Source organism: Sorghum bicolor, chromosome 6 (assembly GCF_000003195.3).
Source record: "Sorghum bicolor cultivar BTx623 chromosome 6, Sorghum_bicolor_NCBIv3, whole genome shotgun sequence".
Lineage (NCBI taxonomy): Eukaryota > Viridiplantae > Streptophyta > Magnoliopsida > Poales > Poaceae > Sorghum > Sorghum bicolor.
In genome coordinates, this window is record NC_012875.2 from 58,552,585 (window position 1) to 58,570,614 (window position 18,030).

Consider the following 18,030-nt stretch of genomic DNA (forward strand, 5'->3'; position numbering starts at 1 on the left):
AGCTAGGGCCTTGTTTAGTTCTAAAAAAATTTACAAAATTTTTTAGATTTTCTGTCACATCAAATCTTTAGACACATGCATGAAGTATTAAATATAGACAAAAATAAAAACTAATTGCACAGTTTGGTCGGAATTGACGAGACGAATCTTTTGAGCCTAGTTAGTCTATGATTGGACAATATTTGTCAAATACAAACGAAAAAGCTACAGTGTAGATTTTGCAAAATATTTTGGAACTAAACAAGGCCTAGGAAGGTCTACAAATTACGAACGAAGTGGCTCTAAAGCATTTTCATAGGTGTGGAACCGTTTTAGAAGGAGCAGAGCCAAAGCGCCAGATAAGAGGATCTCGGACTTTTTCAAACCAGACAACAACATTGACATCAGAGCCATATATAAAATGCTCAAGGCTAAGGGCCAAACCTCAGACCCCAAGGCAGTCTTCATCGGGAAAACTTGGGCACCCCCTCGAGTTCAACTGTTCATATGGCTACTGCTGCAAAGAAGAATCCAATGCAGAGCGGTGTTGCTCACGAAGCACATTGTGGACTCAGCAACCTGTGAAATCTGCAATGCCGCGGTCGAAACTCCGGAGCACATCATCCACGGCTACTCGCTTGGAAGGAAAGTCTCGAGGAGACTCAACCTACAGTCCATGATCTCAATGGACATGGGTCAACTGCACACACTCACAAGCTCCACATCCGTCGTGATCCCTGGACTCCCCTCTTTCATTGCGTTGGTCTGCTGGCAGGTTTGGAAGGCCCGAAACGCGAAGGTCTTTAGAAATGAAGACCACACTGTTGATCGTGTCCTAATGGACTGCAAAGCGGCCGCTGACTATAACAGTACCGGATACCAAGAGCGAAGAGACAAACAGCAACACAGTGGTGCACCATCCTACAGATGGCAACACAGGAACGCCTCCCCCGTCGACCGTCAAAAAAAAAAAGTGGCTCTAAAGTTTCGTGATACTAGAGTTTCTTATAGCCGAATTATGCAAACATGACCTTAACGTCTTAATTAGTCAGCAACGGCTGCGTGTGCCTGCCCGTCTCCTACTCTCCTGCTCCTCCGGTCAGAGCGGTCTCTCATGACCTCAACTATATATTTAGCCCGCCAGCGGGCAGCGTAGCAGTTGCTCGCCAGCGAGCGCAGGGCGTTAGAAAGAGGATCGAACTCGGTGAGGGTATCCATACAGTAATACAGGTGAGCTCTTCTTCCTCAGCTAGTTTCCGTTTTGTTCTGAAGATTTTCTCGATCGGTTGGGTAAATGGGCCAGTCAGTTTCTCAGTTTGTTAGTTCTGTCTTCTGTCAGTCATATGTTATAGGAGTGTTTCTGTGCGTTCGCAGCTGGAGATACTTACTAGCTTCATCCTTGTGCCCCTTGCTTCCTTCTATAGTTGAGCGATTGATGGAACGACAAGAACTTTGTTCCATTCAGAAATTTTGTTCAGAAGCAAAATTTTGATTCCTCCTCCATGTTTTTGGCATTAGATATCTCAGGAAGAAAATATCAGTATGTTTCTAGTTGGGATTGCAAGTTCATTCCTGGTTTTGACTGAACTGTTCATTCACATAACTTTCTTATGTGACGCATGCCATGACGCAGACTCTAATCAAGCTTACGGCCCCGGAAGCGTCATAGACATAGACATGGGGAACGCAGTTGCAATCAGTACGATACATCGATCTCTGGCACCTTCTTCTCATTATTGACTTGTACAGTGGCGACTTGCTATCTACTACTAATTAATTGGCTGCTTCATTTCGTTGTTCAGTATCTACAATTGTCGTGAACAAGAAGATGAAGAAGAAAATTGTAGAGAAAGTCTTGGAGGAGATGAAAAAGAACCGCGAGATGCAAGTCAGCAACAACGTGGAAGATGTGGTGATCGAGGTCGGGCCAGTTGAGACGTTCCTCAACCAGATCCTCAACGAGAAGCCGATGCGTTTCAGCTCCCAACAGCTAGCGGCCTGCACCCGGAACTACTCGTCGGAGCTGGGATCCGGCGGCTACGGCGTTGTCTACAAGGGTGAGCTGCCGAACGGCCTGCCGGTGGCCGTGAAGGTCCTGAAGGTGTCCATGAACAAGAGGGTTCAAGAGGCGTTCATGGCGGAGATCGGCACTATAGGCCGGACGTACCACGTGCACCTCGTCCGCCTCTACGGCTTCTGCTTCGACGCGAACACGAAGGCATTAGTCTACGAGTACTTGGAGAATGGCTCGCTCGAGAAGTATCTTTACGGCGATGTGGAGGGCAGCACAGCCACGAGGCTGGAGTGGGAGGCGCTGCACGGCATCGCCGTCGGCACGGCGAAGGGGATCAGGTACCTGCACGAGGAGTGCCAGCAGCGGATCGTCCACTACGACATCAAGCCGGCCAACATCCTCCTCACCGCCGATTACACCCCGAAGGTGGCCGACTTCGGGCTGGCGCGGCTGGGCGAGCGCGAGAACACGCACATGTCGCTGACCGGCGGCGGCCGCGGGACGCCCGGGTACGCGGCGCCGGAGCTGTGGTTGGCGCTGCCGGCGTCGGAGAAGTGCGACGTGTACAGCTTTGGAATGGTTTTGTTCGAGATCCTGGGGCGGCGCCGGAACTTTGACCCCTGCCACGGCGAGAGCAAAGAGTGGTTCCCGAGATGGGTGTGGGAGAAGTACGAACAGGGAGAGATCGACTGCGTCGTGTCCTGCGACGGGGTCGTCGGAGAGGCGGACAGGCAGAAGGCGGAGATGATGTGCAAAGTAGCGTTGTGGTGCGTGCAATTCCAGCCGGCAGCGAGGCCGACGATGAGCAGCGTGGTGCGGATGCTGGAGGGCGAGATGGCCATCGTCCCGCCTGCGAACCCATTCCACTACGTCATGGACAGCAACATTGGCTCAACTAACTCGGGGTTCTGGAGTGACACATACCAAAGTAGCAGAGAGACCATTGGCAGAGACAGCGAGCTATCGGTAATTAGGGCTGTTGTCAAGTCGACTTGATCGTCGGTGTTTATGAAATGAAGCTTAAAGTCTTGTACTGTTTTTTTACTTATTATATTAAAAACAATAAAGGCTGAGGTTTGTAAATTAACATCATGCATTGGAGGACTAAAAAAATAAAGATACTCCCTCCGTCCCTGAAAGCTATAACTTCTAGAGTTGTTCTAAGTCAAACTTTTAAAACTTTGACCAAATTTATAGAAAAAAACTAAGATTTATAGTACCAAATTAATACCATTAGATTTATCATTGAATATATTTTCATAAGATACTCATTTTATGTTATACATATTGATACTCTTTTCTATAAAGTTGGTCAAAGTTAAACAAGTTTGACTGGCACGGATTCTAGGAATTGAAGCTTTCAGGGACAGAGGGAGTATGTGAGTTGAGTGAATCGTACCGCTGTCCCTACCAACTACTCCCTCCATACTAAATTGTAAGTCATTCCAAAATTTTAGAGAGTTAAACCATCTCAAGTTTGACTAAATTTATATGATAGGGTAACAATATTTATGATATCAACTAAGTATCATTAAGTTCTTCAATAACTATATTTTCATAGTATATCTATTTGATGCTACAAAACTTTATAATTTTTTCTATAATTTTGGTCAAACTTGATATGTTTTGACTCTCTAAGATTCTTGGAATGACTTATAATTTGGGATGGAGGGAGTAGCTAGGTACCAAAAGATAGAACATTATTTTAGAGAAAAAATGAAACTGGTTTATTTTTTGTTGAGCTAAAACAAAATTTCTAAAGGTGAAAAGAGATTTTAGGAATTATAATTGTGTAACTTTTCTAGATAAAAGTATTTTGATATTTTTCAAAATAAAGTATTTGTATAATTGTTCCTTGGTAAAAAAAATTGCCCAGAACTCACGTAGTTCATTACCTCCTCACAGCTGGCATGGGGGCATGTTGGCTAAAATCTCCATCTAAATTGCTTAAGGTGAAAAAAATAGTTTTAAAAATTGTGGGAGGAACAACATTTGGTTTTTTAGGTGTTAGAGGGAACATGTACTTTGAACATAGTTGGGGGGGGGGGGGGGTTTGTCAAAAGACTGTCGAATTATGTTCAACTACCCAAGCGTAAGTTGCGTTAGTCTATAGCTCAATCTAACACAAGAGATGTGTCTTAACTCTAAAATTCCTAGTTTAGTTTTGGTAATTAATGAAGTGATAACCTTAGATGGACTAATGCCTTTTATGTGATATGAATAGGTACTTGGTCCACACACACCAAATTGATCAAGCAATGATAGGTATGGAGGAGAGATGATTTGTGCATGTGATGCATGTGCTCAATGAGTGAAGATGAACATGACAGTCATATATGGCTAGGTGCAGAAGATCAAGACGATGCTTGGCTGTGACAGATCGGTTACAAGAGTTAAGGGCAAGCTAGGGGCTCAGATATGATCATATGATAGACCATCGAGGTGACGAAGCACAAATGTGATGGACCGTAGAGGGCTTAGTGCCGATAGGGCAATGATGAAGAGCAAGCAAGGCTACAACTGATGGACCATTAAGGCCATGTGAAGCTATGAAATGGACCATATAGTTCCAAGGTGATCAAGTGAAGTGTTGATTTGTGTTGATGATCAAGTGGCTTGATGGAGGAGCTTCATGTTATGGGCAATAGTCAAGGTAGCTCTTCTATGTTTTTATTAATTTTTATTTTTTCTGATTTAAAGTAACTCTACCTATTGGTATAGAGATAAAACTAAATAATAAATACGGGTCTAAGATATTCAAATTACATGAAAGTTATGGACTTGATATCTAACTCTACCAATATATGAGTAGTATGAAGATTAAAATTATAGTACATTTGCAAGTAACCATTTGTGCCTTACAATGAAAGAAAGAAATTTATCAAGGTTGTATTTTAGTTCAATACAGAATCATACTACTGCTGATGTTAACTTATATAATGGATATCATAGTCATCCAAAAATAAAGTATAGATTTTAAATTTTATAAAAGATAAAAAATGGGTTACGTGCTAGATAAAGATGTCAACATTTGACCATTTATTTAAAAGAATATATTTCATATTTGATCTAATAAATATTTATTTGATATCATAAATCTTTATAGTCTTTAGTCTATAATTGGTCAGATATGATATACTAAAACATGCTATTGTGCTAGAATTGCATGTTTTCATGGACTGAAGGAGTACACAACATAACGAGCTCGTTTTCATGGACAGAGGGAGTATGTAAAACATTAACGACATTGTTTGTTTTGGATTACTGTAGTAACCATTCAGAAATCAAAAGTAGCACCTTTACAAATTAAGTTGTTGTAACCGCTGCAGTAGTGCAATAAAATGAGGTGAAAATACTTTTGATAATTTTGTTCTCCCGTTATAATGCATGGAGATGTTTGCTAGTAAAAAGTTTATGAGCTGAGTTATAAATCCTGTTGAGCTTTCTATTTAAATATTACCTCCACCGGAGCTCCTATGGAAAAAAGCTATGATTTTCTTTCCAATATATGTTGAATAGACAAGATAATCTTGCGGATTCAAATGGTGTAAAAGGGAATTCTAGGGTTTTCAATGGCAAAATTTAGGGCGTGTTTAGATTGTGCCCGTGAGTGCCCTGCCAATGGCGTTGGCCGGCCAAAATTAGGCTCTGTTTTTGGGTGCGTCTGTGCAGTTTAGGCATGAGCTTATATGCCTATCCATTATATTTTAGGAAACAAAAGAAATTTGACTAACATTTAGGACAAGACATACGCAGTTATCGCAAGATCGAACAAGAAACTATGGTGATAATAATTACACGATTCGTAGACCGGGACAATTTACATCTACCTAGCACTAAGCACATGGTCTGAGGAACCATATGAACCCGCGGTGTTGGTGGTGTCTCCGGACAACTGAATCGCACCAGAGTTGTATGGCGCCAGATGGATTGCGCGGCGCCGCGATCTGGTCCGCCCCTTCCAGCATCCTCACGACGCTGCCCATGGACGGCCTGTCCTCCGGCCGGTACTGCACGCACCACAGCGCCACCTTGCACACCCTCTCCGCCGCCTCCCTATCTTTCTTGTCCCCCGTCCCCGTGGCCGCGGCGCGCGCCACCACGGCGTCCGTGTCCCCGGCCTCGAACCGGTGCCACACCCACCGCGGGTACCACTCCTGGCTCTCGCGCGCGTGCAGCCCCAGCTCCAGGTTGCGGCGCCTCCCCAGCGTCTCGAACAGCAGCATCCCGTAGCTGTAGACGTCGCACTTGTGCGTCACCGGCAGCGGCATCCACAGCTCGGGCGCCGCGTACCCGGGCGTGCCCCTCGCGCCGGTGATGGTCAGGTGCGTGTCCTCCCTGTCGCACAGCCTGGCCAGCCCGAAGTCGGACACCTTGGGCGCCAGGCCGGCGCCCAGGAGCACGTTCTCCGGCTTGATGTCGTAGTGGATGATCCGCTGCGCGCACTCCTCGTGCAGGTACCGCAGCGCCTTGGCCGTGCCGACGGCGATCTCGTAGAGCTTGCCGAAGCCGACCGTCTTCTCCGGCGGCGGGTCGAACAGGTACCCGTCCAGCGAGCCGTTCTCCATGTGCTCGTACACGAGCGCCTTCACCGTGGCGTCGAAGCAGAAGCCGTAGAGGCGGACGAGGTTGATGTGGTAGGTCCGGCCGATGGTGCCGACCTCCGCCATGAACTGCTCCTCGGCGCGCTTGCCCAGCGTGCTGTTGAGCACCTTCACGGCCACCGCCGCGCCGTTCGGGAACCGGCCCTTGTACACCACGCCGAAGCCGCCGGAGCCGACCTTGTGGGCGTAGTTCCGGGTGAAGGTGCGCAGCTGCTGCGAGCTGAACCGCACCGGACGCTCCTTCTGGATGTCCTCGAAGAAGTAGCTCATGCTCCCCATCTCCACGTCGTCGTCGTCGGCGGCGGCGGCGGCCTCGTCCGTGCTGCCGCGCTCGCCGTCGCGGGTGATGGACGCCTCGGCCTCGCGGTCGCGGCTGCCTCCGCTTCGTTGTCCCAGATACGTCTTCACGCCGAATTTGGCACACTTGTACATCGCGATTATGGTGACGACGCCCACTACGCCAGTCGTGATAATCCCAACTGCAGAGCCGGCAAGGATTAGGGACGACGACGTGATGGAGCCATGGAATGGAGGCGAAGCTAATACTAATGCATGGTGATTACCGATTGCTATGGCGAGAATGCCACTGTTGATCGCCATCTTGTGTTGATGAGAAACAACACGACTTCGATGCAGGGAGGATTATTGGAGCTCAACTGTTGAAGGAAGGCAGAGAGTGAAAGGTTTGTTCCACCAACTAATTGTGTGCCTTTCAACTAATGGTGTTCAGCTATTTCAGTGGCTCGTGTCATGTATCATGTTATATCTGCAACATTAGCCGTTTTATTTATCCTGTTGTCAACCGTACATTGCTAAGCCTGACGCGCGTACCTTGACAGCGTGTGCCCTGACAATCTTCGCATGATAACGTTAAGAATTTGCACGAGTTTTTTTTTCCTATGAGAAGGACAGTTTCATATGCTTGCCAACTACTACTGTATATACTACCTCTGTCCCCTAAAATAATGTAATTACGAGTTACGTGCCAATTAAAATAATTCACATTTGATCAAGTTTTAATAAATAATATTCATATTTATAGCTCCAAATCAATTTATTACAAAAATACATTTTGTAATCAATCTAATGATATTTATTTCATATTGTAAATATTTATATTTTTTATCAATACAAATTTGATGTCTTAAAACGTGACACTGTTTCACAATTACATTCTTTTAGGAAAGGGGGAGTACAAATACAATACCATGCATTGTTTGGTCTCCCGAACAAGATAAATTTTATTAGGAAACTACACTAAGCCTCCTCCATTATTATGACTCTTTCTCGCTATTTGACGTTTTTTTTCTGAATAAACTATTTGACATGGTTGGGCAAGGAAAGTAGGAAACCAAACATACGGTCCCAGCAACGCAGTTCAGTTTCTTTGTAAAGATAAGAAGTGTTCACACTGTATGTGATCAACAAATATTTATCTCAGTTTTTTTTAAAAATATTTTTAGAGTTCGAAAAACAATATTTATCTCCACTTCTCCAGCTTTCATCTTCGGAACAGCTAGACATGTATCGAAGCCATGTGTATCTGCGGTTGGCTTTTAAAATTGTTCCAATACAAAACTGGATGTTTTTTCCAATCAGAAAGTACATGCAAAAAATTCATTCTAAAAATCTAACAGATTTTTTATGTGTTGGGAAATCCTTTGAGGAGAAGTTTTTGTTCACTCCAATTGGCCCTCATATAATAAGTGTAGTTTACGTCAGTCTCAGTAGGAGTTTCGTGTCCCCGTTTCTAAGACTCATAGGTGTTGAAAATAGTATAAACAAGTTTTATTTTCATAAAACTAATTTCATCACAAGAAACTTTTTCATCTCTTTCTCTATTTATACTATACCATGTCAGCTTATTTAATACCCGTGAAACTCTCATGAAATTCTCATTGAGGCTAACCTTAAGAAAGTAGTGCATCATTTACGAGTACTCACGGGGCTTGTTTTGTCACTATTGTGATAGACATTAGGCTAAAGAACTTGAAATTAATAGGACCTAGATATTGCTGCTAGCTAGACAAAGTTAACTAGACAACAAACCAAACAGGCTCTATAGTGGAAGCCACTAATAATTGAACCTTTGTGAGAAGAACCGGCTAGAATAGATGGTTCAAAAGAGAAGAAAAAGAAGAGGGTCCGGTGAATCGAGAGGATTCTTCTCAAGGTCGTGAAGTTCTATATCAAAAACAAATTTGGTGCTTCCAATATACTCTTATACTATATTTTGTGAGGTCATTCTATACCCCATGGCTTTTACTCTGATTTGGAGGTTTTCACGTTAAATCTTCCTTTTTTTGGTTTGATGTGGTTGTTGTTGCCTATTCGCTCTGTCTCACAAAGAATGATATTCCCACTTCCCAAGTCAAACAATTGTGAAATTGACCATGTAAGATGTTAATATTTATAGTGCATAATTAGTATCATTAGATGAATAACTGAATATTTTATAATAAACTGATTTAGAGATATAAATATTGTTAATATTTTCTAAAAAAATCAGTCAAAATTAAGAAAGGTTGACCAACACGAACTTGATAACGATACTATTTTGGGACATATGGAGTATATCTCTATATATCTGTTATGCATATTTTCTTCCACGAATATGTTGATTATATATGGTTATTTGCCACCACTATCACTAGCAAGTTTGTTAGTTTGGTTTTCTCAACATTATTGATACCAAATGTAGCGTTAGACGATATAATTGGGTGTACCATAGCTGGCTACATTCATTTGTGTCGTTGGAGTACCCGGGTATGAGTTTGAATCTCGTACTTAAGAGTCAAAGGTTGTTAGTATTTTTTGTTAGAATGAATGAATGGTGGTAACGTGATGCCTGTTGAGGCTCACGGTTGTGTGTTAAGTAAAGGTGGGAAAAGCCCCCACCGTGGCTTACAGGAGATGAGTTGTTACAACCGTACAAAGCCCAAAGACAAGGATCTAGTCTATGACTAATGCTCTATGTTTAGTACAACACATATGCATGATCACGTATGAAGAGGCCTACCACTAATACTAGTCAAATGCATATGCATGATCACGTATGAAGAGGCCTACCACTAATACTAGTCAAATGCTGAATATTTCTAACACCCACCGTCAATCACAACTGTCTTGACAAGTTGAGATTGTTCCTGAATTTAATCATCAAATTTTCTGGAAGTGCCTTAGTGAAACCATCAGCAAGTTGATCCGTAGTGCTGATAAATCTGATGTCAAGTAGTTTTGCTGCAACTTGTTCTCTCACAAAATGATAGTCAATTTCGATACGTTTTGTTCGAGCATGGAATACTGGATTTGCTGACAAGTATGTGGCACCAATGTTATCACACCACAGACACGCAGCTCGAGGATGTGGAATACCTAGTTCATCCAATAGTTTACGTACCCACATAACTTCAGCTGTCGCATTAGCCAATGACTTGTATTCTGCTTCTGTACTCGAACGTGACACCGTAGCTTGTTTCCTTGCACACCAAGAGATCAAGTTGCCACCAAGAAATACAGCAAATCCTCCTGTGGACCTTCTATCATCAAGACAGCCAGCCCAATCTACATCTGAGAAAGCACTGACTAACATAGAGTTAGATTTTGTGATTTTTATACCTAGACTGATAGTACCTTGGACATATCTCAAAATTCTTTTAACTGCCTCCCAGTGTACTATGGTTGGAGAGTGAAGAAACTGACACACTTTGTTGACTGCGAATGATAAGTCTGGTCGTGTGAGTGTAAGGTATTGAAGTGCACCAACAATGCTTCTATACCTTGTGGAGTCTTCAACTCCCAATCTAGTGCCACTTGTGATAGACAACTTTTCAGTTGTACATAATGGTGTCTTCACAGGTTTACATAGTTGCATATTGACTCTTTGCAAAATTTCAGATGCATACCGTTCTTGTGTCATTAGCAATTCATCCTTTTTTCTTTGAACTTGAATACCCAAGAAGTAGTGCAACTTACCAAGATCTTTGATTGCAAACTCCTTCTCTAGATCTCGAATAAGTGCATCCACGGCTTCCTGAGAAGAACTAGCCACTATAATGTCATCAACATACACAAGCATAAAGATCACATAATTCCCTTTTTTGTAAAAGAATAGTGATGTGTCAGCTTTGGAAGGAACAAAACTGAGACTCTGCAATTTCTTACATAGCCGAGAGTACCATGCCCAGGGTGCTTGTTTCAATCCATATAGGGCTTTATCAAGTTTACACAAGTAGTGAGGTTTGGTTTTGTCTTCATATCCTGGAGGTTGTTTCATATATACTTCTTCTTCAAGATAACCGTGTAGGAAGGCATTTGTAACATCTAATTGCCTTAAACACCAACTTCGTGACATGGCAAGAGATAGCACAAGCCTAATTGTAGCTACCTTGACAACAGGACTGAAGGTATCTTCATAATTAATACCATACCTTTGCTTGAAGCCTTTTGCCACTAATCGAGCCTTATATCTATCAATCGTACCATCTGATCTTCTTTTTATTTTATAGACCCATTTGCAATCTATTACATTCCTATTCTTTTGAGGAGGTACTAGGTGCCAAGTTTTGTTCTTATGTAATGCATCAAACTCAGTGTCCATGGCATGTTTCCAATTTTTATCAGCTAAAGCATATTTCAACGTTGGTGGTTCCTCAGGTGAGACAGCTAACTGACCATATCGAATTGTGCCATCAGTGTATACCTTTGGTTTCCGTATTCCATGTTGTAGGTGAGTGACACGTTGATGTGTAGGACCTACATGATCTGTAGGGGTAGCAGATCTAGCCTCTTGTGGTGACAGAGGTTGGTCGGGAGCACCAGCAGTAGCGCCCAATTCAGCAGCAGATTCAACAGCGCCCTGCTCCCCCATCTGCAACGCACCACCTGGCGAAAGTGGAGGCAGAGTGGACGCGTGCTGCTGATCTGATGCTGATCCGCCTGCAGGTTCTGCTGCGTGCGCTGGGTGATCACCTCCAGGATCTGCACCTGTCGTTGCCAAAAATGGAAAGACGGAGGGAGCATTTTGGATGATATTTCCACCATTTTGTGTCTGGTTTTCAGCAGCTCCTGCATTCTCATCAGCCATATTAGTGTGCATAGAATCAATGCCATTAGTATCAACAGTATTGTTATCCCCAAAAGTAGAACAAGGATTTCGAAGTGAGGTAGGAAGGAGAAGTATTTCTGATCTCAATCGAGCTCCTGCATTTGGGTGGAGCTTGGCAAAAGGATAGACATCATCATCAAAGACAACATCTCTTGATATGTAGATGCGACCCTCAGCTATATCAAGACACTTGAACCCTTTGTGCATATTGCTATAACCAAGGAAGACACATTCTTTTGAGCGAAATTGTAGTTTGTGAGTATTATATGGACGTAGGTTAGGCCAACATGCACAACCGAAAGTTCTAAGTGTAAGATAGTCTGGTTTTTGTTGGAAAAGACGTTCAAGTGGGGTTTGCTCTTGTATGACTTTGCTAGGGAGTCTATTGATTAAGTATGTGGCAGTAAGGAACGCCTCGTCCCAAAATTTCAGCGGCATAGAGGCATGTGCAAGTAAGGACAAACCAACTTCTACTATATGACGATGTTTTCTTTCAGCAGATCCATTTTGCTGATGTGCATAAGGACATGAAACATGATGAGATAATCCTATACGTTGGAAGAATGTATTTAGTTTATGATATTCTCCTCCCCAATCGGTTTGGATAGCAAGAATTTTTTTGTTAAATTGGCGTTCTACCATGGATTGAAAATCATGAAATTTTTGAAAGACTTCAGATTTGTGTTTCAACAAGTAAACCCATGTAAATTTACTGAAATCATCGATGAAACTGACATAATAATTGTTTCTTCCAACAGAGGTGGGAGCTGGTCCCCATACATCTGAAAATACAAGTTCAAAAGAAGATGCTGAAATGCTTGTCGATTTTGGATATGGTAACTGGTGGCTTTTTCCCTTTTGACAAGCATCACAAATAGAAGGTTTATTTGGCTCAGAAATAAAGGAAATTTGATTCTTGCTAAGGACCTGATGTACTACTGTAGAGGATGGATGGCCAAGGCGGTTGTACCACCTAGATGATGACGGCTTGGTGGCAGCATGTATTGTTTTATTTGTTGAAGATGGACCGGATGTGGATGGCAACTTTAGTGGATACAATCCACCCTTGCATTCCCCTCTAAGCAGTATGTTCTTCGTGACCTGATCCTTGATCAAGAAATAATTTGGATGATATTCAATAAAAGCATTGTTATCAGATGTAAGGCGATGAACTGAGGCCAAATTTTTGTTAGCCTCAGGGACATAAAGAACATTGTTTAAGATAAGATTGCATTTTGGGGTTTTAACAATACTTTGACCTATTTGGTTGATTCTCATACCTGCACCGCTGGCCGTGTGTACTTGATCATTGCCATGATACTTGTCTCTCACAGTGAGTTTGTCCAACTCGCCTGTGATATGATCGGTAGCACCGGTGTCGGTGTACCAATTTGTGTCGATGCCATAAGATGTGGTTGCAGCTGAGGCCGAGCGTCGCTCCGGTGGTGGCCTGAAGGAGGTTTCAAAACGCTTGTAGCACCGGTAGGCGCTGTGTCCGCCGTCTCCGCAGAGTTGACATGTAGTGATGTAGTCGCGGTTGTCGTGGTTGTCGCGGTTGTTGTTGTGGTTGCCACGGCCGCGGTTACGGCCACCTCCTCGCTGGAAGCCGCCACCGCGACCGCCTCCGCCGCCGCGCTGGGAGCCTCGGCGACCACCTCGAGTGGCGGTGTTCACGGAGGTGCCTGAGTTGTTGGGTTGGCGCAGATCCATCCTTTGTTCCCAGCTGACGAGATGCGTGTAGAGCTCCCCGAGGGTGAGAGACTCCACACGCGACGACATGGACGAGACAACCGGATCAAAATCCGTGTCTAGCCCGGCGAGAATGTACGAAGCCACCTCCTCGTCGTCAAGTTTCTTCCCGGCCGCCGCCATGTCGTTGGCGAGACCTTTCATCTTGCTGAAAAATTCAGCAACAGTGGACGATCCCTTCTGCGCGTGTGCTAGCGCCATGCGGGTATTGATTACCCTGCCGCGGGATTGAGCGGCGTTCATGTCTTGAATGACCTTCCACATCTCGGCAGAGGTTGTGCAGTTGGACACCTGTACTTGCACATCCTTGGACACAAATGAGTAGAGATAATTGAATATTGTCTGATCCTTACCAACCCATTCATCATAGTCAGGATTGGGGATCAACTCTTCTGGCTTGTCCGCAGCTTTAGCCACCATCCTGGCCGGCATGCCTGCGGTCTTGGCGTCGAGGAAATGTGCCAATCGCGCACCGCGAATGGCAGATAGGACGTGGGTGCTCATGTGGAGTAGTTGTTCTTGGCAAGTTTCTCTGTAACTGGGCAGCCGATCAAGGAAAAGGCTGTGGGCTGAATGGAGGAAGAGGCCATTGGAGATTCTTGCGAATTGGCTTAATATTTCGTGGATTGGTTTACCTAAGCTCTGATTACCATGTTAGAATGAATGAATGGTGGTAACGTGATGCCTGTTGAGGCTCACGGTTGCGTGTTAAGTAAAGGTGGGAAAAGCCCCCACCGTGGCTTACAGGAGATGAGTTGTTACAACCGTACAAAGCCCAAAAACAAGGATCTAGTCTATGACTAATGCTCTATGTTTAGTACAACACATATGCATGATCACGTATGAAGAGGCCTACCACTAATACTAGTCAAATGCATATGCATGATCACGTATGAAGAGGCCTACCACTAATACTAGTCAAATGCTGAATATTTCTAACATTTTTGCTATTTTTTTACGATAGACGATATCATCAAATTGTACCTATATCTCTTATAAAGATAGCCCACTAGTTATTTTTCTTATCATGCAAAGTATTCACATCAGCATCTATTAGAACATCTCCCACTAGCTCATTCAACTATCTCGCCATGCAAAGTGCCTACATCAGCATCCACTAACACATCCAACTAACACATGTCATTATGTCTTCATTCAAGCTATTCACATTAGCAAACTGTATCATTTATTAACATATGTTGCTGCATTACCAACATCATACATATACATCTCCTGATTCTTAATTACTAACATTCTAAGCTATTTATATTTCTTCTTCATACCTGTGGCAACGCGTGGAGAATCCTCGTAATTATTGTGGTGTTTCATAAATTCTAATAGCTAGTGTGTTTCACTAAAGAAAAAAAAACATCTTTTGTCCCTGAAGGCCTGAATAAATCAATTCGTGGAGTTATCTGGAGACTTCACCAGCGACACCGTAAACTAGCATTATCCTGGTTCCTGAAAGCTCATTGCGCCATGGTGAGTGGTGACCCCATTGCAGCTCTGAGCTATCGTTACGTGGTTATGCTACAGTAGTGTCCACCTCTTCGGATCGGATGACAACAACCTGCTATGCTAAGAAGGCGTGTGTCCCCTGGTCTAAGTCGATTAACGCGTTGAATCCTTTTTAAAACAGGACTAATGTATGTCAACTCCACGTTCACCATTTTTCTACGTAGTAGTCAAATATGATGCCATCTCTATGTACTTGGGCCTTGTGTTGTGTCAACACCTCACCAACTGCTCTCGTCGATTGAATGGTAAACGCTTACTCATGATTCAGAGAACATCAAAACAGTACGTCTTTGCTCTGGTTAGGCACTGTTTGGTTTAGTTTAGATGTTAAATTGTTAAATTTTAACATCTATCACATTGAATGTTTGGACACATATATAAAATATTAAATATATACTATTTAAGAAATTAAAAATATAACTAGAGAATAATTTACGAGACGAATCTTTGGAGCCTAATTAATTCATAATTGGACACTAATTGCTAAATAAAATAAAAATATTATGATACTTGTTAAATTTTAATACCCCCAACTAAACACCCCTTAGATACGAGTACAGACCAAGCTAGACACCTGTTCACACTTCGACTACGACGTGCAAAGGTTTTTCAATTCCGGCAAGGGATATCATGGTGAACTGGACATGTCCGCAGTCCAAAGTACATTTCTGATCAAGATCAAGGCAAACACCAGAGAGGTACGTCTACGTCCGAAGTGTAGAACATCTCGAACTCGTTCGTTGGGTCTTGTTTTCCTTTGCAGGTACTAGTTGGCAATCAAAGCTTATCAAGCAGAAGTTTTTCCCCTCGAAGGAAATTTCTTGTTTTCGAAAGGAATCAAGCAGAAATTAAAGTATCATATTCATATATAGCAACTTGATGAACTCTCTCGCTTTAGGTAGGTGGCATGCTGTCTCCAATGCTTCTTCAAATTTGTGACACCCGTACTCAACTTTAGCCTCTTCAATCCTGATGATGATGCAGCTGGGATCATAATCAGTGCCATTGTCATCATCCTGGCCCTGAAATTTATCCTCAGATGGATCGAGGTGAAACGAGAATGGCAGATGGAGCGCGCGCGGCTGCAGGGCATACAGGTGCAGGCAGCGGCAGGCGCACCAATAACCCAGCCGGCGGCGAACGGCTCGCCGTCGCCGCCTTACGCTATTGCTAACCACGTCGTGGAGATGGGAGCCGTGAACCGGTTCTTGGACGACATACTGCGGGAGAAGCCCGCGCGGTTCACTCCGGAGAACCTCCGCGAGTTCACCCGCAACTACGCGGAGCGGCTCGGGTCCGGCGGCTTCGGCGTGGTGTACCGCGGCGCGTTCCCGAACGGCGTGCAGGTGGCCGTCAAGATCCTCAACAGCACGCTGGACCGGCGCGCCGAGGAGCAGTTCATGGCGGAGGTCGGCACCGCGGGCCGCACCTACCACATCAACCTCGTCCGCCTCTACGGCTTCTGCTTCGACGCCACCGCCAAGGCGCTCGTGTACGAGTACCTCGAGAAAAGCTCGCTCGACCGCGTGCTGTTCGAGCACGAGCAGCGGCAAGACACGGACGACCTGGGCGACGCGCTCGGCTTCGAGACGCTCTATGGCATCGTCGTCGGCACGGCGCGCGGGGTGAGGTACCTGCACGAGGAGTGCCAGCACCGGATCATCCACTACGACATCAAGCCCGGCAACGTGCTGCTCACCGCGGACTACACCCCGAAGGTGGCCGACTTCGGCCTCGCCAGGCTCTGCAACCGCGACAACACCCACCTGACGATGACCGGCGCGCGGGGCACGCCCGGGTACGCGGCGCCGGAGCTGTGGCTGCCGCTGCCGGTGACGCACAAGTGCGACGTCTACAGCTTCGGCATGCTGGTGTTCGAGATCCTCGGGAGGCGGCGCAACCTGGAGCTGCAGCACCCCGCAATGAGCCAGGAGTGGTACCCCAAGTGGGTGTGGCAGCGGTTCGACCAGGGGAAGTTCGACGACGTCATGGCAGCGTCGGGGATCCATGCCAAGGACAGGGAGAAGGCGGAGAGGATGTGCAAGGTGGCGCTGTGGTGCGTGCAGTACCAGCCGGAGGCGAGGCCGTCCATGAGCAGCGTGGTCAGGATGCTGGAAGGCGAGGAGGAGATTGCGCGGCCCGTGAATCCATTCGCGTACATGGCGAGCCTGCACATGATGTCCAGCTCGAGCAGTGGCGACGGCGATAGCGCTGCCGCCTCCAGCAATTCGTCCAAAGAATTTCGAGGCACCAGGAGTCGCGTTAATAATCAGAGCAGATCAACGGTACTTCGTCTTAAGCCTGAACTTCATTTTTGCAATTTTCACCGAATTGGGATATGGTAGCTCAAAAAATCCTCAATGCTTTTCAGATGATACAGATGCGCTTAAAGACTGCTTCATTTTGATGTTACTGTCAAAGAACATCAGTTGCTTAGCCTGAACCGTCCATTATAAATACAGCTTGAAATCTCGAGGCCTCTGTAGTCTGCACTCTGTCAAGCAATTATATTACCAGTGTGAAAAGCATTGAAAGGAAAGTACCTGTCAAGCAAGGAGAGAGGTCCATTGGGGAAACACTATGATCACAAGATGGTTAGTAGATTGAAAAAGGCTGTGATGGTTTGTATGGCATAGAGTCTGCTTCTTTTTCAGGTGGTTCTTGGTTTTCATTTTTCTTTTGACTAATCTCAACACACTGTTAACTCTTTTTTTTAGAGGAACCACAGCACATGATTGGTGACCTGAACACTAGATTGAAATTCTGTCAAGGTCAGAGCATATAAGATTTGCTAAAGGGGAGAGAGTTTGAAACAAAACGCCAATAGCTAACACTGTTAATTACCATAACAAAGAAGCTATTCCTGGTCCGCATCAATGCTTCAAATGCTTTTATATCTGCATTGTTTCAGTTAAGGAAGCTTCTAATGCTTATTTCTGCTTATGTGCATTTTAGACCACACATCCTGTTGAGTACAAAGAACACTTATCTTTCAAGTTCATGTAATACTACAGGATGTTTGCCATCTTTTCATGTATATATGCTTATACATGAGTGCT

The 18,030-nt window shown here is 44.6% G+C and overlaps 2 protein-coding genes and 1 pseudogene across 5 annotated transcripts; 2 read left to right on the forward strand and 1 right to left on the reverse strand.

Annotated features, from left to right (window-relative positions):
* LOC8079606 (rust resistance kinase Lr10) lies at positions 1,038-3,080 on the forward strand. 4 transcript variants are annotated; one of them, XM_021462381.1, is made up of 4 exons: positions 1,040-1,209; positions 1,354-1,519; positions 1,613-1,678; positions 1,782-3,080. In XM_021462381.1, the coding sequence occupies exons 3-4, from the start codon at positions 1,657-1,659 to the stop codon at positions 2,987-2,989; spliced, it is 1,230 nt and encodes a 409-aa protein (XP_021318056.1). In that variant the 5' UTR covers positions 1,040-1,209; positions 1,354-1,519; positions 1,613-1,656; the 3' UTR covers positions 2,990-3,080. The 4 variants fall into 4 exon arrangements, with proteins under 4 accessions (XP_021318058.1, XP_021318056.1, XP_021318057.1 ...); XM_021462382.1 differs by having other exon boundaries at positions 1,404-1,519; XM_021462380.1 differs by lacking the exon at positions 1,354-1,519.
* Positions 5,755-7,399, reverse strand: LOC8070248 (annotated as a pseudogene).
* Positions 15,605-17,964, forward strand: LOC8079607 (rust resistance kinase Lr10). The gene is made up of 3 exons (XM_021463842.1): positions 15,605-15,869; positions 15,956-17,256; positions 17,343-17,964. Exons 1-3 carry the CDS (start codon positions 15,851-15,853, stop codon positions 17,376-17,378), a joined length of 1,356 nt encoding a protein of 451 aa, XP_021319517.1. The 5' UTR covers positions 15,605-15,850; the 3' UTR covers positions 17,379-17,964.